This window comes from Orcinus orca, chromosome 21, assembly GCF_937001465.1.
Source record: "Orcinus orca chromosome 21, mOrcOrc1.1, whole genome shotgun sequence".
In the NCBI taxonomy this organism is placed as follows: Eukaryota; Metazoa; Chordata; class Mammalia; order Artiodactyla; family Delphinidae; genus Orcinus; species Orcinus orca.
The window spans coordinates 11,461,777-11,488,722 of record NC_064579.1 but is presented as its reverse complement, the minus strand read 5'-3'; the positions used below and the strand labels follow the sequence as shown (position 1 = coordinate 11,488,722).

At 38.6% G+C, this 26,946-nt stretch overlaps 2 protein-coding genes across 7 annotated transcripts in view; one reads left to right on the top strand and one right to left on the bottom strand.

Annotated features, from left to right (window-relative positions):
* The window catches only part of PURG (purine rich element binding protein G), a 35,762-nt gene extending 17,971 nt beyond the window's left edge, over positions 1-17,791 (bottom strand). Inside the window, exons 1-2 of one of the 2 annotated variants that reach the window (XM_049704236.1) lie at positions 17,505-17,791; positions 16,294-17,172 (exon numbers count right to left, since the gene is read on the bottom strand). In XM_049704236.1, the coding sequence (XP_049560193.1) occupies positions 16,294-17,166 (873 nt within the window). In that variant the 5' untranslated portion in view covers positions 17,167-17,172; positions 17,505-17,791. Of the gene's footprint in view, positions 1-12,645; positions 17,173-17,504 lie in introns of those variants that run through there. The other variant, XM_033400591.2, reaches the window with a different exon arrangement.
* Positions 17,792-18,188: 397 nt separating this feature from the next.
* The window catches only part of WRN (WRN RecQ like helicase), a 137,425-nt gene continuing 128,667 nt past the window's right edge, over positions 18,189-26,946 (top strand). For 2 of the 5 annotated variants that reach the window (XM_049704223.1, XM_049704222.1), the window contains exon 1: positions 18,198-18,374. The gene's annotated coding sequence lies outside the window, so the exon portion shown is untranslated. Of the gene's footprint in view, positions 18,375-26,946 lie in introns of all 5 variants that reach the window. The other 3 variants (XM_049704225.1, XM_049704224.1, XM_033400587.2) reach the window with 3 other exon arrangements.

Below are 26,946 nucleotides of genomic sequence, written 5' to 3'. Positions count from 1 at the left end.
ACTGCATTTTTTTCTGAAAAAATCATAAGAATACATTGATATTATGAATTGTTAAATGCATAAAATGAAGAAAAGTTCAGTTATCATTATCCAAGAATCATGGTCAACTAGTTTTTGTGTTAGTTCCAAAATAATTGAAGCCAAGAAACGGTAGGCTTTTTCCTTATGTCAAGATCATAAGCATAAAACCCTAATTACAGTATTTCTGGCTATTTAGATGGATATTGCTTACAGGATTGCAAACTTTACTGAGTTCTTAAAAAATTTTAATAACAGAGTAAGAGAAACTTTTTGAGGAAAAATCTGAAAAAGAAGAGTTTTAAAAATGTTTCTTGTGTTGGGTTTTTTCTCAACTGCCAATGATTTTGAAAACAGCATTTGAAACACTTCATTTGCAGAAACTGCATTTTTATTTATGGCTAGTCCTCCCAAATTATGTTTCTAATGAAGCTACTTAAAGCTAAACAGTTTCATACTGTACTAAGGGAAGATTCTGAAATCATTTAGTGAACATCAACACTGTCAAACACCAGAAAAATTTCCAATCTATTATACTACTATATAAGTAATGAGAAAACAATCCTAGAATGTACATAGGAAAAGTCTAGGAAATTCCAGGACTTAAGCCTAATTGACCTGGTAACTCTAACCTCAAACCTTCAACAAACAAGCACGAAGATTCCATTTGGAGTCCCCTAGGTCTCAGGAGGAATAAAGTGCTACCTTTCTCTGTAAATCAGTGGAAAGCTTCCAGGATAAAATGCCCTTCATTCAGTCACCCAAAGATTATAAAGGGCTCTTAATATAAGCACAATTGCCCTGTAATTGTAAATCTTTTTGCATGAGAATTATAACAATACAAGCTATCAGGATTCTACTTGGAGAGCTAAGTAGCAATAATTATAAACCCATTATTGGTGGAAGAAGTGTTCAGAAAATATCTTGCTTATTGAAAAGAAAGGTTGAGAAGAAAGTAGAATGGTGTTGCCAGGGGATGGGGATGGGGGAATGAGGAGTGTTTAATGGGTATAGAGTTTCAGTTTTGCAAGATGAAAAAGTTCCGGAGATTGGTTGTATAACAAGGTGAATATACTTAACACCGATGAACTGTATACTTAGAAGTGGTTAAGATAGCAAATTTCTTGTTATGTGCTCTTTTAAACACACACAAAAAAGTTGAACAAGATCAGAAGTGAGGCATTCAGATTGATTAAGGATATATTTTCTACTCCTAATAAATTTTAACTTTTATCTGAAAAAATAAGGTTGAGAAAAGTCATTCAAGACTCTGAGGGTCAACTTGTGAGAAGGCAAAAGACAAATTACCTATGGACTTGATTCGGGCTGGGAAGACTCAGAATGTTTTGGTTGTGAAATGTGGGGAGTATGCAACCAGTGGGGTTATATGTCAAGTAGTTTGAATTTGAATTTAGGAGGTGGTGGAAAACTGGCATTCCCAGTGATCACTGCCCAGAAAGCTAGCCAATATGATAGCACACAATCTTAAATATTTGGATTTGTGTATTCAGCCTCTCTGAGTTTAGTGAGCCGTAGCTATAACTTGTTAATAGCATAATCAAAAAATCATCTTCCCATGGTGTTATGGCTGACAGGATTATAATTCAAGTAATTCCAGCTAGAAAAATGATATGGGAGAAAGGATGCAAGTCTAAGACCATGACAAGAAATGGCCTCCAGACCATCTGTATCAGAATGAGAAAGAGCCAGTTTCAAACCACACTCTGGACCAACACAATCAGAATCTCTGGGGATGAGGACCAAGCCTGCATTTTTAATTGCTATGTACACTAATGTTTGAGGATGACTGGGCTGAATTTGAAAGGGAGAAACTGTTGTCATTTTAATGGAAGTTAGAACTCATTAAAGGTACATATAGAGTTTAATGCTGAAGGGTATTTTTGATGACATCATCATGGTCATGGTTCTTTGAGTTCTTCAGAGGCACAGAAGAGATTCTCTACTGTTTTAAAGGAGGGACCATTGGATTAAAAAAATCTCTTTGGGGATTTCCCTGGCGGTCCAGTGGTTAAAACTCAGCGCTTCCACTGCAGGGGGCATGGGTCCAATCCCTGGTCAGGGAACTAAGATCCCACATGCCGCACGACACGGCCAAGAAGGAAAAAACCCATCTCTTTGAAGTATTAGAAGAGACATATTCCTAGGTGAGTCACAAGACAGTTTGTGCTCCAAGAGCCAGCTGTCTGGCTAAGCTTGAAATTTTCAGAACTACAATGAGAACATTATAGCTCTAAAGCAGAGATGACAAATAGCAAATATTTGGCATGAATGCTGTTCTTCTCTCTTTCCCTCTAGATGCAGATTTCAAATTCTCAACGCCGCACTTTAGGGCAGGCAATCAACTGTAGTAACAAACAAGATGAAACAAATTTGTTGTTACTTCTCCAGGGTATGTAAGGGGATGCAGAAAGAACTGGTCTCTCTTCATAATTTTATAGACACACACACACACACAGACACACACACACACACAAACACACACACACACAATATTTCTGTAGAGGAGTAAAATTTACTTAGCTAAATATTTAGAAATGTATAATACAGATATAGTTTATAGGCTTTGGTGTAATATATTTCAACGTACTGAGGTCTCTTTCTTGAAGGTATTATTAGTTGTCCTTTTGAAATTTGGAAATGTTACAGAATCATAGAAAGCAGAAATAACTGAAGAAATGACAAGAAAAAAGTGGACTCTCCAAGTGAGAACTGAGTTTCATACTGATTCACGCTAGATCCCTGAATTTAGATATTATTGCCGCAGCTACCCTTCTGTCTTTTACAAAGCCTTGAAACTCTCCAGGAGAGAATCACGTATTATTTGCAACAGTAATCTATTTACTTGGAAACCTGACCTCTAATACAGATTATCTGAGATGAAATTAGTAAACTTTATGGTTTCTTTCCATCTTAAATTAGTAGTGCAAGAAAAAAATGAAGAGTGAAAATATTGTTTTTTCGCTTCAACCTTTAAACATAATTTATTCCGGATTTTTATGAAGAAAACCTTCATTGGATAATATCCAATAATTTGGTTTTCCAATTTACCATACTATCACTTACGTCTTTCCAAATAAACCTGTAGAAGGTACTTTTGAAACAGCAACATAAATACTAAACTTATTCCTTCATATAATCCTTTCTGAAAAGAATGATTAAAAGTGAAACATTTCTTATAAAAATTATGTTATACTTCATTTTGTAGGGCAAATTTCATGGAACTTGTCTTAACTAATTCATTTAAGTAGTAAAGCTCATGAAAATTTGAAAACTGGTTCTTATGTTGTTTTGCAATAACAAGGGGTGTGAGGAAGTGATAAACTTTTTCTCTTTTCAGAATAATACTAGAAAAATTGAAATCACACTTATCAAACCTGGTAAATTAACAGAAGACCTGAATGCAAAAGTTCTAAGTATTATTCCTAAGAAATTCTCTCTGAGTTGAAAAGAATTTTCAAAGTAATAACAATCCAATTTTTTTTCTCATTTATTAAGTCCCTTTATGCATCCTACATTAAGTGTATGTCTAGTTTCTGCCTTAAATAATTCCAATAACAAGGGTGGGAGTAATACTACTTCTTGAAGTTTGTCCTCATATTGAGGTGAAATCTTCTGTAAATCTCTATTCTGTCTGAAGCCTACTCAGATTATAATTCTAAGGCAAATATTTTAAACCTAAAATTTTAATTGTTATTATAATACAAACAGGATAGAGAATATTAAAAAAAAGTTACACCACCTGTAATGATCCTTTTGAGTTGGTGAGTATCTCTTGTTACGTCAGCAGTGAATCTTTTTCAAAATTAGGAATTCATTTATTGTTTTTGGAGCACTAATCACTGAAGCTGGAAATAGAAGTTAATGAACTTGCAGAACTGCCAAGTGTCTATATGTGAATTAATTTTGTGTTTATGATAGGATGTGATCCACTAAAATGATAGTTGTTAAGTGGCTATGTATAGTCATATATATTAATTATACAGATTTATATATAAAATATCATTTTGTTAATTATGATCAACACATTAATTATAGAATCTCTTCAGGTTGGCAAACATAAATTATTCTTAAATATGTTAGTTATGTTTTCAAATAATATTCTCAATGAGTAGGTGAAGTATCTCTAAATTTAAATCAATGGGTCCAATTGTTAATTTGAAAAAAGTACCATAAATATACCGTAGTATATATATAATTCCTCTATCCTATGCATATAGATAGGACACAGGAAGACGGTGAAAATATTACATGCTTTTAAAAGAAATTTATGTATTTCTGTCCACATATATCTTAAGAGCCAAGCAGCATTTTAAGCTTTAACCTTTATTTTCTGTTTACTTAGCCTATTTTAGTAATTATGAATCATTTGAGCTACATGGAGTATGTCACAAAACGTAAATTTAAGGGGCTAAACTAATTACAAGGTCCCTTCAAGTCCTAATACTTAATATTCACTAAAACTTGTATTAACAATTCTTGAGTATAGAAATTATTCACTTTCTTTTAGTAAGGCTTGTACACAGTTATTTAATAAATTAAAAATATGCTTCAGTCTCCATAAATTTGAAAGCTAAACTTTTCATTTAAGGATTCATAATTGTTAATCCCTATCAGAATTATCTCAAGATAGCTGTAAAAAATCAGAGGGAACTAATAAGAGTTATTAAATGTAATGAACGGGTAAAAAAGAGAGGATAATAATTCTTTACCTAACCTCTAGTCAATTTATAAAAAAAAGTTGCTTGTTTTAAGATTTGTAAATTTCTCAAAGCAGGATGAGTAGCACTGAATCTTTTTCCTACCAAGATGCTACAGTTGTTTTGACCCAAGTTTCTGCTTTACTATCTTTCGTAGCTAAGGTAAAAAAATCACCTCAGCCTAGAGTATTGGTTCTTAAAGTGTGGTCCCCAGATCAGCAGCATGGGGTCACCTGGGAATGTATCAGAAACAAAAATTCTTGATCCTCGCTTCACTCCCCATAACTAAGGAACAGAAACTCTGGGGGTAGGGGCCAGCAATCTGGTTTAACAAACCCTCTAACTGATTCTTAATTCCCCTAAAGTTTGAAATCCACAGCCCTAGAGTAATGGAGAAAAATGTGGATCTGTAAACAGGGCAGTCATCACAATTTATCCCTCTGGAGGTAAGGAAAAAAAAAAAGAGGAAACGTGGTAATTAAAATCTGAAAATGAATGGAATAACGCGGAAGGAGTAGGATGGCAGAAAAAGTTGCAAAAAAAAAAAAAAAAATCACCCAGTAAAACTCTCACCAATATTGATAAGATTTTTTTTAACATAACCAGTTGACTTCACTTCATGAAAAATTAACTTGTAGACCCACTGTGGACAGTAATTTGTCTCTTCTATGCCCTTAGGGTAGAATTGGGATAATCATCTATATTCTCATCATCTGATCCCTTTAAAAAATTATTCACACTTGGGGCTTCCCTGGTGGCGCAGTGGTTGAGAGTCCGCCTGCCGATGCAGGGGACACGGGTTCGTGCCCAGGTCCGGGAAGATCCCACATGCCGCGCGGAGCGGCTGGGCCCGTGAGCCATGGCCACTGAGCCTGTGCGTCCAGAGCCTGTGCTCCACAACGGGAGAGGCCACAACAGTGAGAGGCCCACGTACCGCAAAAAAAAAAAGAAAAAAAAAATTATTCACACTTACTTGAAATGGTTGGGATTAGAGGTTCAATCTGTAAGCTATACTAAAAATCAAATAAGTTGGGTTTATTAGCACCATACATCCCAGTAATCAGAGGCAGATTTATTTACAGTGGTGGCTGGGGTAGCCTGTGCTTTATTAGTTGGGAGTTAAATTTCAGAGTAAGTCTTAGAGGCAGTCTGGTCTAACTGAGCACAATCTTTGGCTTGGTGTCAGTAAGGATTCAAATATATTATATTCTGAAACACTGAACCAATTTCTGAACCTCTGGAAAAGTATATTAAAATGGGGATAATACAAAGATTAGAAATAGTAGATATAAGGGGTCCAACAAAGCCTAGAACATGGTAGGTATTCAATAAGTAATAGTTATTAGTACTGATAAATCTTGATTGACTCTTACTTTTGTTACCACCTTCTATTTAAAAATGGTCATGGTGCAATTTTCCTAGAGGCTAAATTCATTTCTGAAATGACCTGTCAATCATGCTAGTCAAAATATTTTCTGAAGACCTACTATGTACTGAAAAGTAGGAGTAACTGCCCTTTTAGGCCATATCATCCCAAGCGAAATGTTTTCTACTCATCTTAAACTGTTATACAGAAGTACAGTTAAGAGTGTTGAAATTAGTTAAGTAAAGTGAAGCAGGAGCCCTTTCTTAAGAGTCCAAAGTGTAGTTCATAGGGCAATTTATAAATTTTCAAAGATCAGCTTTAATCTTTCTTTATAGTGTTTCAATAGTCATCTGAACAAATAAATAGGATGGAGTGGGGCTACAGTAGTAGTGGGAGAAATTAGTGTTCTCAACCACTTTCAACAGGGTACAGTGTACAGAAGGGAGGAAAAAACAGGGATGGAGGTTATTTATGAGTGATGGAGTTTTAGAATTCTATTTTTACCCCTGATGATAGCATGGTTTACCCTTTTGGGGGAATTTACTCAACAGTGATAGATAAAATCCCATAATAACTCAACTGAACCTTCAGACTCTTTTACCCTATTGAAATTTCTAGACTGACAATCATTGGTATAAATCACACTGCTAGTCTGAAGGACCTAGAAATAAAATACAGTTTCTGAAGTAAATTAGCAAATGATAAGTAAAGTTATCACACTAGGTGTGATACACACTAGGTGTGTACACACTAGGTGTCTTGTATTCCTAAGTCATTATCTCATGATTCTGTTGTTTTATTTGCTGGGTAATTTTGTCACTTAGGTGTGTTCTTTTGGTAAGGTTGCTTGGAGTGTTTGAAATGGGAAACTGAGGAAAATTTCTACAAAATGGCCAGGGTAAAGAACTGCCAAGCTAAATTATTCCCTCCCATCCCACTTAGATTTCAAACTACACTGAAGAAGAAGCAATGAAGAACCTAAAATCGATCTGCTATTTGAGGAGAAAGAGAAGAGAGGAAAAAAACTTCTACAACAGCCAATTCACTCTATAGAATTTGTTGATCAGATGGCTAGTGTGAACCACCACCAGGCTAAAGACTGTTTTATTAAACGTTTCTGCAATCAAATTTTATGTGCACAGATATTATTATTATTTTTGAAATTGACAAAACACACACGTATACATGCACTTCAAAATATGCTTTCCTTGCCCGTAAACACTGTCTTTGATAAAGAAATAGGCATCCAAAAGACAGGTTTAGGGAGAAAGGTGTCACTCTTTTAAAGTCCCCTGTTGACAGTGGTGGTGGCACCAATGACTGGAGGACTGGGATGCCTAAATAAATGCCTCTGAGACAAAAACCCGTGTGATGCTTTTCCTCCCCTCTAATCATCAACCTCTATAGTTTCTCAAGGCTAAAAACAAACAAATAAACAAACTCATTATGTTTTATCTTTGCATACCCTAGTAGGGTCCTCTATAGCAAAACTATATTGTTCGAAGTTCAGCGTTCTTGACATTTAACATTTGTTAAATGTCGTGATTTGTAACATAGGATCTTCAATAGGACCAAGGAAATTGGGGTCAAAGGAAGGACCTGATTCTCGGGGACCAATGCAATGACAGTTGCAGTGTATTGTTTAGCAATGTAATTTATGGTTATTTCAGGAACAATGGCATTTCAGAAAGTGATGTTAACTTTAAAAATTCTTTTGTCACGTGCAATATAGAAAATGATTACAGTATGTATAAAACAAGTGATGCTACTTCGAAAAAATGACACTTCATATAGATAATAAAAATATTTCTCAAGAAAATTAAAGCATAGGGCTTCCCTGGTGGCGCAGTGGTTGAGAGTCCGCCTGCCGATGCAGGGGACGCGGGAGAGGCCACAACAGTGAGAGGCCCGCGTACAGCAAAAAAAAAAAAAAAAAAAAAAAAAGTAAAAAAAAATTAAAGCATAGGATAGTTATATAGTAAGTATATAACAATTTGGTCTTAGGACTAGGAACAAAATTTTATTGTGTGGCTAGAGAGATACATATGTGTTATAAAACTGACACTTCTGCATCTTCTTTCGGGCGTCATCACAGGTTGGTGCATTATTATAGTTGTTTTTAATATAAAGAGAGAATCTCCTACTCATACTTTCTAATCCGGGTATTATTCTTCTATTTTTTTCTTTCACATTCTGTTAATACAGAATTTAAGAAGTTTAGAGTAGGAGGAAACCCTAGCTTCTAGTACAATCTTGTTCTTGTTTCATATAAGGAAACCACCCAACAAAAGTGAAATGATTTGCTCAGGGTCAGGCCATACACTGGCAGAATTAGGTCTTATTATTCTTTCTCAGAGGCTCTTTTAATGGTTAAATAAACAGGGATTTAGTTTTGAGAATGACTTATTTATCTCATTTCTATTAGATTGATTTCTTTTGTTATAAGCAAGCAAAATAATCAGCCACCACCTTTCTCTTCTCTATTTCTTCTTTTATATTTGCTGCCTCTAGGCAACAACTTCATCAAATCCACAACAAATCATAAATAAAATCCTGAAGAAGAGTATTATCCTACAGAATCATTTGTTCTAAGAAAAATAAAATACTGAATATTTCCAAATACAGGCGTCTCAGATAAAGACATTTGGCCTCTAATCAGATCAAATAAAGTAATCAGATTTATACCGTTATTCTGATAAAGACTAAAACCAACAAAAGCACTTTCCCTCCAATTTTACACTTTGAGCGACTCTAGTTTTTAAATACTATGAACACTTTTCTTAGGGATTACTTTCTCTTTTCTTTACTCCTAATATTTCCTGGGAACAATGAATACTTGGAATAGAATAACACAGAAACTAAGTATAAAGGGGTAAAATGAAAGGACAATGCCTATTCAATCTTAGAAAAAAGTCAACACTAAAGGAGGCACTGTATATTCCACTTAAATGAGTATTTTCTTCATATTCACATTACAAACTAACCTCACCGTAGCAGCACTAATTCATTACCAATAAGCTTTTATTTATTGGTAGATGCCACTGGCCTCAGTAAGACTATGCAATTTCTCACAAGGGATATTCCAAAGAAGGTAAAGTTTGGAAAACAATTTACCAGAAAGCGCCAAGATGGGAAACTCCTTGATTAAGGATGGAAAATTATTAATATTTTTTAGCCTAAATTTAAGCAAAACTCTTCCCGAAGGTGAATTACCTTCCTTTTGATCCCTCTCTTTAAATAAGGAACAATACCTATAAACCATTTTAAGCTTCAACAAGTAAATACCTGGTGATCTTTACCAATGTTACAGATTCTGCAAAGGATAATGAGTTATTCATCACTAAAATAAAAGAAGCAAACTCTTTTATGCTTTAAAAATAAATGTTTAAGAGAATCTTGTTTTCTAACAACACTTTTTCCATGTTACAAACAGAAAATCATTCCATCACTTATGAAGATATTATTCTAAAGTTGAAACCAATGCTTTAATTTTTAAACCTTTTAACATTTTCATAGAGTTTACACACACCAACCCACATACTCTTTGAGAAATTCTTTCTCAACCCACATACTCTTAATTGGTTGCTTTAATTCATAACTATATAGGATCCTTCAGGGTTCAAGTATGGGACCTTTAATTTTTCAGATAATTTTTTCTTGGTGGTTATTAGAAAAGTGACCTTAAAGTGCCTCCTTGATGTGAATAAAAAGAGAACTGTGACTTTTGAGGGGGAGGGGTTGGGGAACTATTAAAGCAACTTTGTTTATATTTTCAGTAATAGTAATTATGCTAATTTCATTTTCAAACAATTATATTTGCTATTTTATATTCTTACAGCGGAAAATAGAGATGGTTTAGTTGTACTTGTAACCTCATAGCCCTTACGTTTTAATCTTTTCCCAAATCATCTTGGTACCTTTTGGTCCCAAGGAAATCTCACGGACTCTGGGTCCCTCAATGGGGAATCAATGCTTTAAATAATCAGAAGTAGCATTATCCCTTTGCTTAGTCTTGGATTTGACTAAATGCTAAATGAATTATTCATTAATAACTATACTTTTTCTCATTATAAACACTCATGTTAATAAATCAAAAGATTTCAGCAGGATCATAACCTTTTGCTATGGTTCTAGTGCTGATTTACTCTTACAATGGCAAGGTCTTTGGATAAAAATAATAGTAACAGAAATAGTAAAAACTGACTAACAGTGATAATTTATTAAAGCTTTTAAACATGGGTGTTTTTCATTAGAGGACACAGTTAATCTAAAATAAACTTTGGGTAAATCACTTAACATCCTGAACTGTATTGCCTCAGGAAAAAGACCAATACTTTTTTGAGGGAAGGAAGAGGGGGAGCTAGGAGGGCAAAGTGGTTTCAAATAAGGACGGGAAACTGAATATTTATACATTTAAAAATTGATATATACATATATTTGCATTTTGAGTAAATTCCAATGGGAATCATTTGAAATTTCCTTGAGGTTCCCTTGGTGTCATAAATAGTTCAAATTAAATTTAGCTATCTATGCATTTAATTGATCTATGGTAACTAGACCAAGTATGGTATCTAGGTAAAAGGGGAAAAAATTCACTTATAATGACAGATCTAAAATTGATACTACTGGGTACAGGAGAGTGTATACGATATGTTTCCAACTGTATGTTTAAGAAGAATATCTGTATATATAATACATATGTTTGTATATGCAGAGTAACTCTAGAAGGAGACCCAAGAAATTGGTAACACTGGTTGCTACATTTCAGTGTCTACCCATCTGGCCCATTTAAATTTTGTACTATATGCATGTTTTCCTTATTCAAAAATATTGACTAAATAAATTTAAATTACTTAAAAAATCATGTCAAATTAAGGAAAAAAAAGATTAAATTTTTAACATTATACAAGAAAATATACTAGCACATAAACTGTTTTTCTACATAAATTTGGGTATGACAGAGTAACTGTGATCTAAAAACTCAATTTGTGGGCTTCCCTGGTGGCGCAGTGGTTGAGAGTCCGCCTGCCGATGCAGGGGACACGGGTTCGTGCCCCGGTCCGGGAAGATCCCACATGCCGCGGAGTGGCTGGGCCCGTGAGCCATGGCCGCTGAGCCTGCGCGTCCGGAGCCTGTGCTCCGCAACGGGAGAGGCCACAACAGTGAGAGGCCCGCGTATTGCAAAAAAAAAAACCAAAAAAACCCCCAAAACTCAATTTTCACAAGACGTGAAATTGGGAAAAACACATTTTCCCTGTACCTCACTGCTACAGTATTGTGGACTACAGATTGTCTCAACAGCATACCAACATCCCTACTCTCTTCCTCTAATGGGCTAGCCACAAGCCAATATTTCTCTATGAAATTCAAGAAATCTTTAAGGAAACTCCAGAAAGATTTTAAGAATCTTATTTGGCAGTGATAAATATTATACCTGTATTATTCTGTTGGCATAGAATCAACTTTAAATTCTTTGTGGTTTACTTTAGATTTTATCCTGCCAAAGATGTTTGGTGTTTTGGTAAAAGAGAAACTTCAAACTATGTGATGACTAAGCAAAGCTCTTACATAAAGCTTGGAATAAGATTTTACAAATAGTTCCAGTGAAAGACATTTGGAAATAAGCAGGAAAAAAGAAAATCTCACACTTATGAAAAAATTATTTCCAGGACACTATTTCAAATTTGCAATTAAGTCCTATTTACTTAAGTATTAAAATAAACCATAAAACAAATTCTAAAGGAATGATAGTACATACATCAACTTTCAATGGTAGCTGCTTATTAAAACTGAGCGTCTGAGGGTGTATTCCAATTTCATCCTCTTCAAATTGTGCAGCTCAGATAAATGTTTATTTTACTGAAAATATTTGCAAAATTACAATATAAATACAAGATTATATTAAGATAGGTTCACTATATATAATGTATTCTTATCCACAAATATAAAATGAATGCAGTAAATATAGTATACTCTTGATGAATTGTTAGTACACAGTGTTGTTAGTAAAGTACATACAACCTATTATTAAGCAACAATTATCTAGTTTTCAAATGTATATCTTAGGAAGTTTTCAGGATGGAAGGATACACTAAGGCCCCTAATACCCTTTTTGGTTGGTGAAAGTTAGTTCTTCTGCACGTTTTGAAATAATATCATATTTATTTTAGCAATTGTTCTTAGGCTCTTTGCATTTCCTTAATTTGAACTTTCTTTAGTCTGGGTGTTTTCTTAACGATGCCATATCAGCCAATCATACTTTTAATTCTAATATAGTATCATGTACTGTCTTTTCATTACTAATTTAAACACACATCAACAATGAAACAGAATTGTTAAAAATTTTTTTGTCTGCACAAATTCCCAAAATTCATTTTCAGGGTATCACGGGGAATCTCAATTAGATATAATCTCAACTGTAATACTAACCTGGGCTAGAAATAGTTTTTTATTGATTCTAGTCCTGAAGAATACAAATATGAACTCTACTTTAAAATTCTTTGTTAAATGTATTGGGATTTGCTGCAGAAACATTTTCTACCCTTCTCCATTACACTGATTTAATGGAAACTTGTTACTACGGCAGTTCCAACACAAACATATGCATGCAAGAGCTCACCCTACAGATTCTAACTACATAGTTATTGAAACACATCCCACCGGTCAAGTGGCATAAATGTACATCTTTTATATACAAAAGGTAAAGTGCATTATTAAATTAGTGAACTGACAGATTGTCTGCCTGGACCATATAGCTTTCAAATAGACAAATGTGAAATTCTCCCATTAGAACCAATTATTTCAAGAGGTTCCAATTAGCTTTTCCACCCTGTCATTTATTTTTTGGCCATGCTCTTTAGTGCAAATAAGCTTGTGTTTGACTCAAGTTTAAGGGACATGGCAGTTTGGGGCTTTAACAAGGAAAATTATAAAATGTGGCAGAAGTTTAATACTTTTATAATACATTGCACCTTTTGCATATAAGCAACAGATTAGTGCTGCTTTCAATTGGTAGGAGCACACTGCCAACGATTATGAGGGACCCGTTTCCAAATTTCATACTATCAGCTTATATTATTACAGTTTTGAGTCTGTACCACATTATGCTTGAATTATTATGTGCAAACATCATCAGTGTTTTAGAATTATATAGTGAACTAGTAATTTTGGTTACTAACTTTTAATGCTCACTTTTTGAATTCTAACATCCAGTTGCCTTAAGAGTTTTATGTCTTCAAGGCAGGGATCCTATTATTTTGAAGAGTACCATGTACACTTGCAGCTCCATTTATGTTACAAATGACAATAAATAAAATGTATATTGCACAGATAAGAATAGTAGCGTATTTTATAAGATACATCTCAGTACATGTCCTAATACCAGAGTTTTGGATTGGATCTTATTTGATTATGGCTAATGAATGACTGGAAATTTTAAGTATCAAAAAAAATCATAGCATCATTTCATTTTTCAGTGAACATTAACTTTGAAGAAAATGAAACAAAAGGACTGGCAGAAGTCTTAATGATTCTAAAGTATATTCAACTGCCGGTACATATGCATCTATCCAGTTTGTAGCTTTGAGATGGTAAAAACTCTGAAGTATACATACAATGTAGAAAATTTGGCTGCCTAACCAATTTTTCACTTAAATTATTAATGCAAAATTAAACTAATAATATTTATATACAATGAGTTAAAGATATTTAAGTCTGGCATTGTATCATGTGTATGTATATATATAACACATATATACACACACATAGATGTGTGTGTGTGTGTATATATATATACATATATATATGTATATATATATATACACACACACACACACTCAAACCTTACCAGACTAAAAACCAAGAAGGAAATTATTTAGATTTAACAGATATAAATATTTTGGAAGGGAAGGTTTTAAGAGAGAGTATACAGTCACAGCAATAGTGATAGGAACACTCAAATACTGGAATATTCACAGCTCCAGTTTGCCAAAATCTGACAGGTTGATTATTATTAATAGGCACTATGATGGGCAGCAAAGCAATCAGTAGTACAGTAATTCAAGTGTACACCACTCCTTCACATACCCCAAAACTACTTTTTATCAAGCCTAGAATAGTTATTTTACAGTGAGGACTGTTTAAAGATCCTTGCTACTTTTAGAGTCTCAACACCCGCCATGAGCTATTAACTCTAGTCCTAACACCATCTTCTAACCTTCAGCTGGTCCATAGTGATCCAGATGGCCCACAATTATAATGAACTGGGGAGATTCCTTTATACTTTGAGGAAACTGGAAATACAATCAGTAAGCCAACACCAGTATGTATGTCTAGGTTACTGATTGCTTGTTCTTAAGTAACGTAAATCTGTGAAATTAATTTTCTTAATTCATATCATAAAGTTTTCTTAGTGACCTTACTTAAGTGTATTTGGGGACAAACCTCTGGAGGGAAATCAACTGTTAAAATAATTGTGAATTACTTATAGCATATAAAAGAAGAGCTACATTCTGAACTCAATCCATGCAGCCAGCTCTCATCAATGAGAGCTATATTTGGGGGCTGAAATCAGTGTCTGGCTTCTAAACATGATTATATGGACTCATTGTGTGGGAGGTGAATAAAGCCAAGATAAAAGACAGTAATTTCATTCAGATAAAATGCAGCTCAACAGATAAAATTTCAGTCAGTTAATACAGGGTGGGTTGGTACACATATACATTATATCCACTTGTTTAAAAAATTGCTTGGGTGTTGAAAAATTGCTGTGGCACTTCCTGGAAAGTAATTTTTAATACCAGTAAGTGGGTGAGTCTTGTGTAAAGTAAACCTTGTGTAAAGTATCATAAAGAGCACCTTGGAAAAATGCCTGAATTATTCTTTCAAATATGTTTATAACCAATCTTCAAATTATATTTTTCCAGGCTGAAATTGTATATTTATTCTAAATGCTTTTTAGAAAAAAACTTTTTTTTTTCCTGGAATTAAAACACCTTTAAAAGTCAGGTTTATACTGTAAGTGTTGAAATGGACTTCAGGGCAGCAACTGCAAAAGTGCTACTAAAATATATTACTACAGATTATTTTTATATCAGGTAACTGGTGCACCAACCCTTCTGAAACAGTGCTAAAGCAGCAGCATAAAATATAACACCTTGAGTCCATGATGTATTTTGGGAAAGAACCTCTCACAACCTTCAAATTAGCATGAAAAGCTAAAATATCAAGATTTCCATAGCAAAGCCTCCCACGCAACAGTGACATAAAAGTAATTCCTGAAACTTTGGAAAGTCAATAATAATATATGGTACAATAATCAGAGGTGAAGATGGGATTATAACTAGCTTAGAATAACCAATTAAAACTCTCTCATGGCATTGATATGGCAAGTATAAACTGTAGGGTCACCACAAAATTTGAAATTATAGAATACTATAGTAACTCTAAGATTCGATTCTTTAATGGTACTGTTTAATATTCAGTTATCCAATGGACATTTAATATATTTCTACTCGTACTTTTGTAAATAAATATATTTATAATAGAAGTCAGTTTCTGTTTCTGTGGTAACTGTCCTACAGGTAATCCTAGCAGCTTTTAATGAAGTAGGAATGGAATACTTTTTTTGGGGAACTTGTTAAATAGAAATTCACACTTACATATTAGGTATATGTATCTTTTTTTAAGCTTATGTCATAGTGCAATGTTAATCTTAGTTATGGTATCTAGAAGGTCAGAATGTCACACTGTGCTGATTTGCATACTTCAATAGTCTGGAGCAGCTGAAGCAGCTAAACTATTTAGCTCTGGGAAGGCTGAAATTCCCATAAGAATTATAGTGTTTTATGGATAACATAACATGAGAATCAGACTCCTTGAAGTATAACTACTAGAGGTACTACTCATAACAAAGGGCCAAAAAAAGAGGAAAAATTTCTTCAAATGATTATGGATCAGTACTTTTAGCCAATTTATGATTTTAACTTTTGCCTGATGGAGTTCAATTTCATTCTAGTCGAGGCATTCTTGCTCTTCACCACTGGCCCTTCTGCCATCCATCCTCTTTTCTTTATGGCTGTTGAAAATTTTCCTCATCTCTTCTTCGTACTTGATAAAATTCTCCCCAAACCTTGTCCAAGCTTTGAATGGAACAGTAATAGTATTACGGTAAGGTGGCCTCACCTCACTTACCTTCAGGAAAATTCCATATTTATTAGAGCCCACATCAAAGTAGAACCTTTTATTGTCCACTCTGAAAGAAGTCCCCTCTGGGAGTTCGACTGGGTCATCGTCTCCACCTCTGCGTTCTTCTATGTCCCCTTCGCCATAGTCTTCAATGAGCTGAACCAAGGCGTCCCGAAACTCAATCATCCCTTGTGCTGGGAGGACGATAGTCTGCTCTTGGCCCAAAGTGTGGCCAAAATAACCTATCATGCCAGTTCCCCGGATCATGGTTTGTCTTATCCTTAGGAAGCGACCCCGTTGATTTTCCTTTAGGTCTAGATAGTATTTCCTATTGTCCCTCTCTATGTAGTCTGTTTTGAGGACACTGTGAGGGTGCTCTTCGGACCCCACAGAGACTGGTGGGGAGGGTGCTGCGTGCTTCTGTCTCCTCCTGGAGCTTTGCTCTTTGCCGTGACCATGCTCTTGTCGGTGGCCTTTCAGGCCCAGGTGGGCATAGTGCTCGATGAAGTCCCCTAGACAGTCCTTCAGCTCCGCGGCCACAGACAGGGAGAGGGTCAGTTTACTCTTTCTGATATTGTCTTGCCGGCCTCTCCCTATCCAGACTTCGGCTATCTTTAGGAACCGGCCCCGGGAGCTTTGCTTCACATCTAGGTAAAACCTCTTTTTCTGGATGTCCACCCTTTTGGAGGCCAGCTCCTGGATTTCGGCTGCGCCCCCAGCCTGGTTAGGGGTGGCTGAAGCCGCGTAGTGGGGGTAGTGGGAGTGCTGGGCCTGGGGATAGAGTCTACTCTTGCTGAGGCCAGAGCCCCCTACATTCTTGCCGCCGCGGCCACGGCCGCCGCCGCCGCCGCCGCCTCCCCTTCGCCTGGCTCTTTCCATCTTCAGCTGCAAGTGACAAACAGACACACGGGGTGGGGTGGGGGAGGAGTGTTGAGAACAATCGCAGACGCCCCTCGGCCTGCGCTGCCCCAGCCTCTGCCCGGGAACCCCACACCTGGCCGCTCTTTGCGCGGCGCCGGCCGCCGCAGCGCCAGGACGGTCCACGGCGACGGCGGCGGCGGCGGCGGCGGCGGGCGGCGGGCGGCGGGCGGCGTCTCCCGGCTCCGCACCGGGCACACAGCATCCCTCCGCCGCCCCTAGCCTTCCGCTCCCGCTCGCCGCCGGGCCGCCCGCCTCGGGCTGGACAGCCCCCGGGGCCCCAGCCAGCACACACTCACATCACCACTGGTGCCATCACCGCCTCCGCCGATGCCCTTCGAGGCCGCCGCCGCCGCCGCCGCCTCCAGCTCTCGGCCCCTCTGTTGCAGCCGCCGCAGCCGCCGCCCCCTGCCTGCTCCCCCGCCGCCGCTCGCACTGCCCCACGCCGGAGCAGCCGGGCAGGGGCATCGCCTGCGGCGCCCACCGCCGCCGCCCCTCCTGCGGCTGCTGCGGGGGCCGCCGCCTCTGTTCGGGCACCGGCCCGCGGCCCGCGGGAGACAGGGGGGCGGGGAGGGGGGCGGGGAGGGGGGCGGTGGGAGGCGGGCAGTGGGCCCCGCCTCCTCCAGCACAGCCCGCTGAAGGGAAGACCGGGTATCCGCTCTCCCCTGGGGCCCGCCCTGACGGAAGCCCAGCGCGTGGGATCGGACCGTGAGCGTGAGGTGACCGGACAGGTGTGAAGGTGGGGATAAGAACCCGGGTGGCGAGAGTGTTCTGACTTCTCCAGGTTCCGCCGGGACGTAGGACTCTGGCGGCCCACGGGCACCCACAAGGAGACTACACTTCCCTGAGCGCTCAGCGGCGGCGGGAGTCCTCCGCGCATGCGTTTCGCGTAGCCCGCCGGGCTAGGGTGGGAGGGGCTGCAGCGCGGCGCTCTGGGAGTGGTGGACTGGGGGCCGACGGACCCCGGAGGGAGGGGTGGGAAGGTCCGTGTCCTAGAAGTGACGTATGCTGTGTGCGCCGTGACGCTCCGGCGTGGACTCTGACCCGCGGGAATAAGGTCGATTGAATTGGTGTCCAGCATGAGTGACTGGGTTCCAGGCAATGCCGTTGGGACGCTGCACAAGTCGTCCAGCTGAAGGAGAAGTCCCATTGAACTGACTCTTCTCACGGTAACGTGTCCTCCCCAACCCTGCTTCCACCTCCAGACCCTTGAGGTATCATTCTAGCCTTCTCCGACACTGGCGGTGCTCAGTCCGGCAGAGCAGGCCTCTGGGCTGTGTGTGGGATATTCCTTAGAGACGGACATCTTCCTTCTCCCTTTCCACCTCCCAGGCACCCAGCCCATTTTGTGTAGTGTAACAAGTTATGTTGGATTTTTTGAGTTCAAAGCATTGAATCCTTAATGGTTTGTTTTGTTTTCCCTGGTTTAATTTGAGTTGTTTTCTGGATATGTTTGAGTATGTAAAAATTCTCCCTATGGAAGAGGATATTAGAATCCTTAGGATGTTAATTTAGTGGTCTTTAAGTCAGAGTACTAAGGATTTTGTATAGTTCGGTGCGTTAACTTTTAGGGAGCTGAAGGTCGGTGTGGGTAGGGCATTTAGATTTTCATGCCATTGAACAGTGGTCTCCCTTTGTTAATTCAACAGATATTTATTGAGCGCTGCTCTAGGTACTGGGGATACCATCAATGAACAAAAACACAAATCGCTCGTTTTTGGAGTTTGCATTTTGGAGAGAGATAGGCAATGAGTCAAAAGCCTGGTATATCAGAAGATGAAGAGTGTCAGTGGGGGTAGGGAGCTGCAGTTTTACAGTAGGTGGTCAGGGTGGTCAGGGAAGGCCTGGCTGAGAAGGTAATTTTTGAGTAAAGACCTGAAGGAAGTGAGAGAGCTAGTCCTGTGGCTATCTGAGGGAAAGGAAAGTGCAAAGGCTCTGAGGGAGCCTGCATGGTGTGTCCGCAGAGCAGCCTAGGAGGCCAGTAAGTTAGAGCAGGGTGAGATAGAGAATTGTAGAAGATAAAGTCAGACAGATTGTGTAGGACCTTGTAGGCAATTTTGAAAATTTGGGTTTTCATTCTGAGGGAGGTGGGAAGCTACTGGAGAGGTTTGTCAGGGAAACACCATGATCTGAATGATCTTTAAAAAAAAATTGTAAAATGTATATAACAAAGTTTGCTAATTTATCTATTTTTTAAGTGTACGATTCAGTGACATTAATTACACTCACTGTTACACAACCATCACCATTATTTCTAAAACTTCTGCATCACCCCAGGCAAACTCTGTAACTGGTTAATTAAGCAATAACTCCCCATTGCTCCCTCTGCCCAGCCCCTGGTAACCTCTGGTATACTCTCTATGAATTTGCTTATTCTAGGTAGTATATACAAGTGGAATCATAATATTGGTCCTTTTGCATCGGACTTATTTCACTCAGCATAATGCTCTCAAGGTTCATCCATGTCGTACCATGTATTAGCACTTAATTTCCTTTTATAGCTGAATACTGTTCCGTTGTGTGTATATACTATATTTTGTGTATCCATTCATCTTTTGACAGACAGTTGGGTTTTTTCCCCCTTTTGGTTATTGTGAATAATGGTGCACTGAACATTGGCTTACAAGGATCTGCTTGAGTCCCTTTTTCCAATTCTTTTTTGGTCTGTACCTAGAGTGGACTTGCTGGATCATATGATAATTCTGTGTTTAGTTCTTTTTTTTTTTAATTTTCAAAATTTATTTTATTTATTTTTGGCTGCGTTGGGTCTTCATTGCTGCGCACAGGCTTTCTCTAGTGGCGGGGATCGGGGGCTACTCTTCGTTGTGGTGCGCAGGCTGCTCACTGTGGTGGCTTCTCTTGTTGCAGAGCACGGGCTCTAGGCACGCAGGCTCAGTAGTTGTGGCGCACGGGCTCAGTAGTTGTGGCGCACGGGCTCAGTTGCTCCGCACTGGACCAGGGCTCAAACCCATGTCCCCTGCATTGGCAGGCGGATTCTTAACCACTGCGTCACCAGGGAAGTTCCTATGTTTAGCTTTTTGAGGAACTGCAGAACTGTTTTTCACGGTGGTGGAACCATTTTACATTCAACTAGTAATGTTATAAGGGTTCCAATTTCTCCAAATCCTCTCAAAAACTTGTTATTTTCTGTTCCTTTTTCTTTTCTTTTGTCTTTTCTTTTTTTCTTTTCCTTTTCTCTTTTGTTTTCCTTTCTTCTCATCTTTCTGCTTTCCTTTTTCTTTCTATTATAGCCATCTTAGGTGGTGATGTGATGTGGTATCTTGTTGTGGTTTTGATTTGCATTTCCTTAATGACAAAAGACGTTGAACATCTTTTCACATGCTTATTGGCCATCGGTATATCTTCTTTGGAGAAATGTCTATTCTAGTCCTTTGTGTGTTGTTAAATTGAGTTGTTTGTCTTTTTGTTGTTGAGTTGTAGGAGATTTTTGTGTATTCTTACTAAACCCTTTGTAGTACGTTTTGAAACTGGGAAGTCTGAGTCTCCAACTTTGTTCTTTTTGAAGACTGTTTTGGCTATCCAGGGCCCCTTGCAATTCCATATGATTTTTTTTTTTTTTTGCAGCACCAGGTGGCTTGCGGGATCTTAGATCCCTGGCCAAGGATTGAACCCAGGTCACGGCAGTGAAAGTGCCAAGTCCTAACCACTGGACCGCCAGGGAACTCCCAATTCCATATGAATCTGAGGATTGGCTTTTCCATTTCTGAAAAAAAGCTTTTGGAATTTTGGTAGAGATTGTGTTGAATCTGTAGGTAGCTTTGGGTAGTGTGACATCTTAACAATATTAAGTATTTCTATCCATGAACATAGGTGTTCCATTTGTTGCAATGAAACTTGTCTTCTTTTTTAAAAATTAATTAATTTATTTTTGGCTGTGTTGGGTCTTCACTGCTGCGCGCAGGCTTTCTCTAGTTGCGGCGAGTGGGGGCTACTCTTTGTTGCAGTGTGTGGGCTTCTCATTGTGGTGGCTTCTCGTTGTGGAGTACAGGCTCATGTTATGGAGACAAGTGACGAACTTGTCTTCTTTATGAATGAAATATCTTCTTTAATTGGCAGCAGTGTTTTGTAGGTTTTGGTGTACAAGTTTTTCACCTCCTAGATATTTTATTTTATTCTTTTAGATGCCATTGTAAATGGGATTGCTTTCTTAATTTCCTTTCAGATTGTTTGTTGCTGTTGTCTAGAAACAGAACTTATTTTTGTGTGTTGATCATGTACCTTGCAACTTTGCTGGATTTGCTTATTAAATCTAGTAGGTTTCTTGGAATTGGTGGGACTTCCCTGGTGGCGCAGTGGTTAAGAATCCACCTGCCAATGCAGGGGACACGGGTTCGAGCCCTGGTCCGGGAAGATCCCACATGCCGCGTAGCAACTAAGCCTGTGCACCACAACTACTGAGCCTGTGCTCTAGAGCTTGCACGCCACAACTACTGAGCCCATGTGCCACAACTACTGAAGCCCACACGCCTAGAGCCTGTGATCCGCAGCAAGAGAAGTCACTGCAATGAGAAGCCCGTGCACCACAACGGAGGGTAGCCCCCGCTCGCTACAACTAGAGAAAGCCTGCACACAGCAACAAATACCCAACACAGCACCCCCCCCCAAAAAAAATCTAGTAGTTTCTTGTGGATTCTTTGGGTTTTTTTTTTAATATACAGGATCATGTCATCTGTGAGTAGAGGTGGTCTTACTCTTCCTTTCCAATTTGAATGCCTTTTATTTCTTGTTTATATCTAATTTCTCTGGCTAGAACTTTCAATACTATGTTGAATAGCATTGGTGGAAGTGAGTATCTGTCTTGCTCTTGATCTTAGGGGGAAAGTTTTCAGTCTTTCACCACTGAGTATGATGTTAACTGTGGGTTTCTCATAAACCCCTTTATTGTGTTGAGGAAATTCTCTTCTGTCCCTAGTTTTTTGAGTTTTTATATCATGAAAGAATATTTGATTTTTATCAGATGCCTGTGTCAGTTGAAATGATCATGTGGTGTTTTTCCTTCATTCTATTAAAGTGACATATTACATTGATTTTCTTATATTGAGCCACCTTTGCATTCCTGGGATAAATCTCACTTGGTTATGGTATATAATCCTTTAAATTGACATTTCTTTTAACAGAATCACTCTGACTACTGTTTTGAGACTAGACTATGGAGGCAAGCAGATAAGAGATAATGTGGCTCGAACCAAGGTTTTAGCTGTGGCGGTGGTGATAGGAGGTAGGATTTCAGCTTTATTTTGAAGGTAAAACTAACAGTATTTGCTGATAGATTGGATGTGAGGTGTGAAAGGAGGAGAGGAGTCAAGGATGATTCTAAGGTTTTTGGCATGAGCAATCAGAAGGATGGAGGTGTACCTACTGAAAATTGTAATTTATGGAAGGAGCAGTTCGGGGAAATTTTATACCTATTGAGTACAATATGTGCATTAGACATTCAAGTATCTAGTAAATAATTGGGTATACAAGTTTGAAGTTCAGAGGAGTGCTCTAGGCTGTTTATATAAATTTGGAAGTCACCAGTGTGCTGTAGTTAATTTTAAAGTCATCAGGCTGGATGTGATCTCCAAGGGAGTGAATGTAGATGGAGAAGAGAACAACCAGGTCTGTGACCTGAATCTTCTGTTATGTTTGGAGATTGGGGAGGTAAGGAGGGATGGGCAAAGTGTACTGAGAAGGAATGCTGACTGATGTAGATGGAGAATCAAAAGTTGTCACAGAAGCCTAATAAGGTGTTTCAAGAAGGTGAGTGTGATTAATTGGGTCATATGCTGCTGGTGTGTTGAGCCAGATGAGGACTGACTGTAAGATTTGGCAGCATGAAGGTCATTGGTAACCTTGAAACGAGTGAGCCCTTTTGGTGGGGTGGAGTGTCTTTTCTTCTCCACCCCCCCCCCCCCCCCCGTTGTGGCCTCTCCCCTTGCCGAGCACAGGCTCCAGACGCGCAGGCTCAGAGGCCATGGCTCACGGGCCCAGCCGCTCCGCGGCATGTGGGATCTTTCCGGATCGGGGCACGAACCCGTGTCCCCTGCATTAGCAGGCGGACTCTCAACCACTGCGCCACCAGGGAAGCCCAAGGGTGGAGTGTCTTTTAAACACTGGGAAGAGATAATGGAAGGAATGGAAATGGAGATGCTAGTATAGATGAGTCTTTTGAGTAGTTTTTAGGGGAGAAGAATGGAGCAGTTAGCAAAGTCAAATTTGTTTGATTTTTTTTAATGATGGGAGAAATTGCATATGCTTATATACTGATGGGACTTTGGGACTTTTCTGGTAGACTAGTAGAGAGGGAGAAATTGATGATGCAGAAGAGAGGTGAAAAATGCCCTTGACTAGATGAGAGGATATGGAATCTAGTTCACACAAGGAGGGGCTGGATTTAGGAGCACAGATAAGTCATGCGGGATATCTATCTATCTACCTATCTACCTACCTTCGTACCTCCATAATAGCATGGGCCAATTCCCAATTTTTATATCTAAACCTATACCTGTCTATATATGTAATATCTATCTATCTATCTGTCTATCTAGTATAGAGATGGCAAGCTGGAGACCTGGGAGAGCCAGTGGTATAGTTCCACTCTAAGTCTGGCCTGAGAACCAGGAGAGCAGACACTATTTGTTTCAGTCCAAGTGTGAGTCTGAAGGCAGGAGACTAATGTCCTAGCTTAAAGGCAGACAGAAAGAGTGAATTCCCCCTTACTCAGCCTTTTTGTTATAGTCAGGCCATCAACAGATTGGATGAAGCCCACCCACATTGGGGAGGGCAGTCTGCTTTACTCAGTCTGCTGATTCAAATGTTAGTCTCATCCAGAAACACCCTCACAGAAATGCCCAGAATAATGTTTAAATATTTGGGCACCCTGTGGCCCATTCAAATTGACACAGTAAAATTAACCATCACAATAGAGTATATGGGCATAGATACAATTATGTGAATAAATTTCAGGGTAGGAGATTGTGGACATTCTTTTTTGATTGCTTAAGTGAAGTCTGAAGCATGGTTGTCAGCTGGGAGGGATAATGGGAGGAAATATGATAGGTTTAGGTAGACAAGAGAAGGTATAAATAGTTACCTTAGAAAGAGAGGATAGTAAATAGATTAGGGAAAAGTTGTAGAATGCTAGGAAGACTAAGAGTTCACTTGAAGTTGGTGGTCACAAATTTAAACACATCAGTCAACAAGATTGTGTTTTTCACCTGCTACATTCATTCAGCTACATAGGTATAGGCACAGAGTAGGCAGAGAATTTGTTGTGTTCAGGGTTAGAGTTTTGCCAGGAGAGAATAATGAAACCAGAGATGGGCAATGAAATTGGGGAAGTAGGCAAGGAAGTGGTTATAATTTTGCAATTAAACTGGCCAAGGAGGAAGTAAGGACTGCCTGGGGGTGAGGAGAGTGCAAAGGTAGTAGGACCATTGGATTATAGGCCCCAGGTGGATCAAAAGATTGAGTTTCCAGAGGGAATGAGCTTCAAAAATAGGAGATGTTAATTTGAGAGTGAGATGCTTGGAATTGAGATTATGGAAGGATTCAGTTATTGGTAATAACATGGTATTCTCATGTGAACAAATGGGTAGAGCAGGGTGTGGGCAAAATTATTGGGGGAGAGCTAGTCAGAAAACTGAGACACACTATATTCCCCAGATATTATACATTAAAGAGTGTAAGCCACTGGGCAAGTATGGGGGAAAGAGGTAGGCTATAGATATAAACAGCTACAGTACTGATGGTGATAATGATCCGTTAATATCCATCTCAAATACCATCAACCTGATCTATATCTAACACTGGAAAATTAGGTATTGAGTTATATATGGTTGTATTGCAACTCATAGTCAACCATAAGCCTTCATGGACGTCTGTTCTTTGACCAAAGTGTTCTTGTAGGAGTGGCAGGTGATGTAAGACATCTTTTTTTAGTTTTCAGTTCGAAATCCTTCACCACGCGATTTGGTGAAATCCTTCACCAAACTTCTGTAGAAGTTTTTCTTAGCTTTCTGTATAGCTTCTTTGGCTTGTCTCCCAGGGTTGTGAAAAATTTATTGTTAAGAAGACAGGCAGAGAAATAGGAGTGCTCTGTGACCTAGTAATTTCATGTCTAAGAATCTGTCCTATGGAAATAGTAATATGAATGCCTAAAGATACATACATACACACAAGGGTATTCTTTGAACATTGTTTGTGATGAAATTTGCAAGCAACCTAACTGTCATCTATAGGGAATAGTTAAATAAATTATGATAGATAAAGAAAATGGAATTCTATATAGTCTTTAAAAAATAGGATCAAGAGGTGGTGTTAGGTTTTACTTATCCCATCCCATCAACAGGGATGCTTTTAGTTGCAACTAATGGAAAATCCAAATCAAAGTGACTTCAGCTTTAAAAGGTTATTTATTAACCTATTTAGTGGACACATCCTGAGATAGAGTGGCCTTCAGGCATGTTCAGTCAGAGCACTGCCTATTTTTTCTGGCCCTGTATTTGTTCCTCTTCCATGAAGAAGGCATGAAGATGCTTTACCTTCAGGGTGATGTCTTATATGGTTGTAGGATGACTGTGTGCATCAACTATGGCTATGTATTTCTTTCTTCACATCTAGAAGGTGGAAAATCATCCCTTCCCATAGCATGGAAGGAGAATCCTGATCTTTGTTACAATTGGACCACCTTGGACCTAGTAATTATGGACAGGAATGGAGACCAGAGAATTGAGACCTGGGTTATAGTTCCTGCCCCTGAATCAGTTGCGTGGCAAGGGGAGTGGGATTTCCATATTGGCTTTAAAACAATTGGATTTCATTCCTGGTACTGGTAATGAGGTCAGTCCCATTCCAGAAACTTTGCTGTTATACATGGGGGTGGGATGGGGAAGGCTGAATGTGTTTGTTACCCTCATCTTTCCTACTTGTATTAAGGTAATCAACATTTCGCTCCTCTCATTCTTGATTTTACTAAAATCATGAAACTGTGTTTATCCTCAGGATCTCATGTTAGAAAAATATAAATCACTGTTGACTTCATTATTTGCAGGGGCCCTTCATGTTACTCTCAGATTTCAAGAAAGAGGTGGATAGGAGAGAGGGACTGAGGGAGTGAGGATGGGAGAGAGATAGATATGCTTGTTGAAAAACAAACTATAGCATATTAAAACTCTCCTTTCACATACTTGACCTCAGTTCCATTCTGTTCCCTGTAGAGGCCCCTATTAACTGATACTTATCCTCCTGGATTGTTCTTTGCATTTACATAATACACGTATTATCATTTTGTATTTTCAAATTTAAATGGTAACTACTACTGACACTTAGTTTTTCCTGTTTCACTTGGCACCTATGTTACAGAACTTGTCATCTTAATACATATAGTTCTGTTTTATTCTTTTACTGAATGCTTATTATGCCATATATGGATATGTCATTGATTATCTAACTATTAATTTACCCTACTGATTGCTTTTAGTATGTTTGCTATTACAGACTGATAAAATGAACATCCTTTGCATACATCTTTGTGTTTATATGTGCATGTGGTGAAGAGTATGGAAATATAAAGTGTTGATAAGTTCTACAAAATGTCTTTGAAAATTATGAGGCCAGTTTCTGTTCTCTTGCAAATGTTGTATGTGATTAATCTTTTGAATTTTTGCTGATAATGGTATACCAGAATTTTAGACAGTTTTGTTGACCTCGTTTATTGAGTACTTTGTTCTTTCTTAA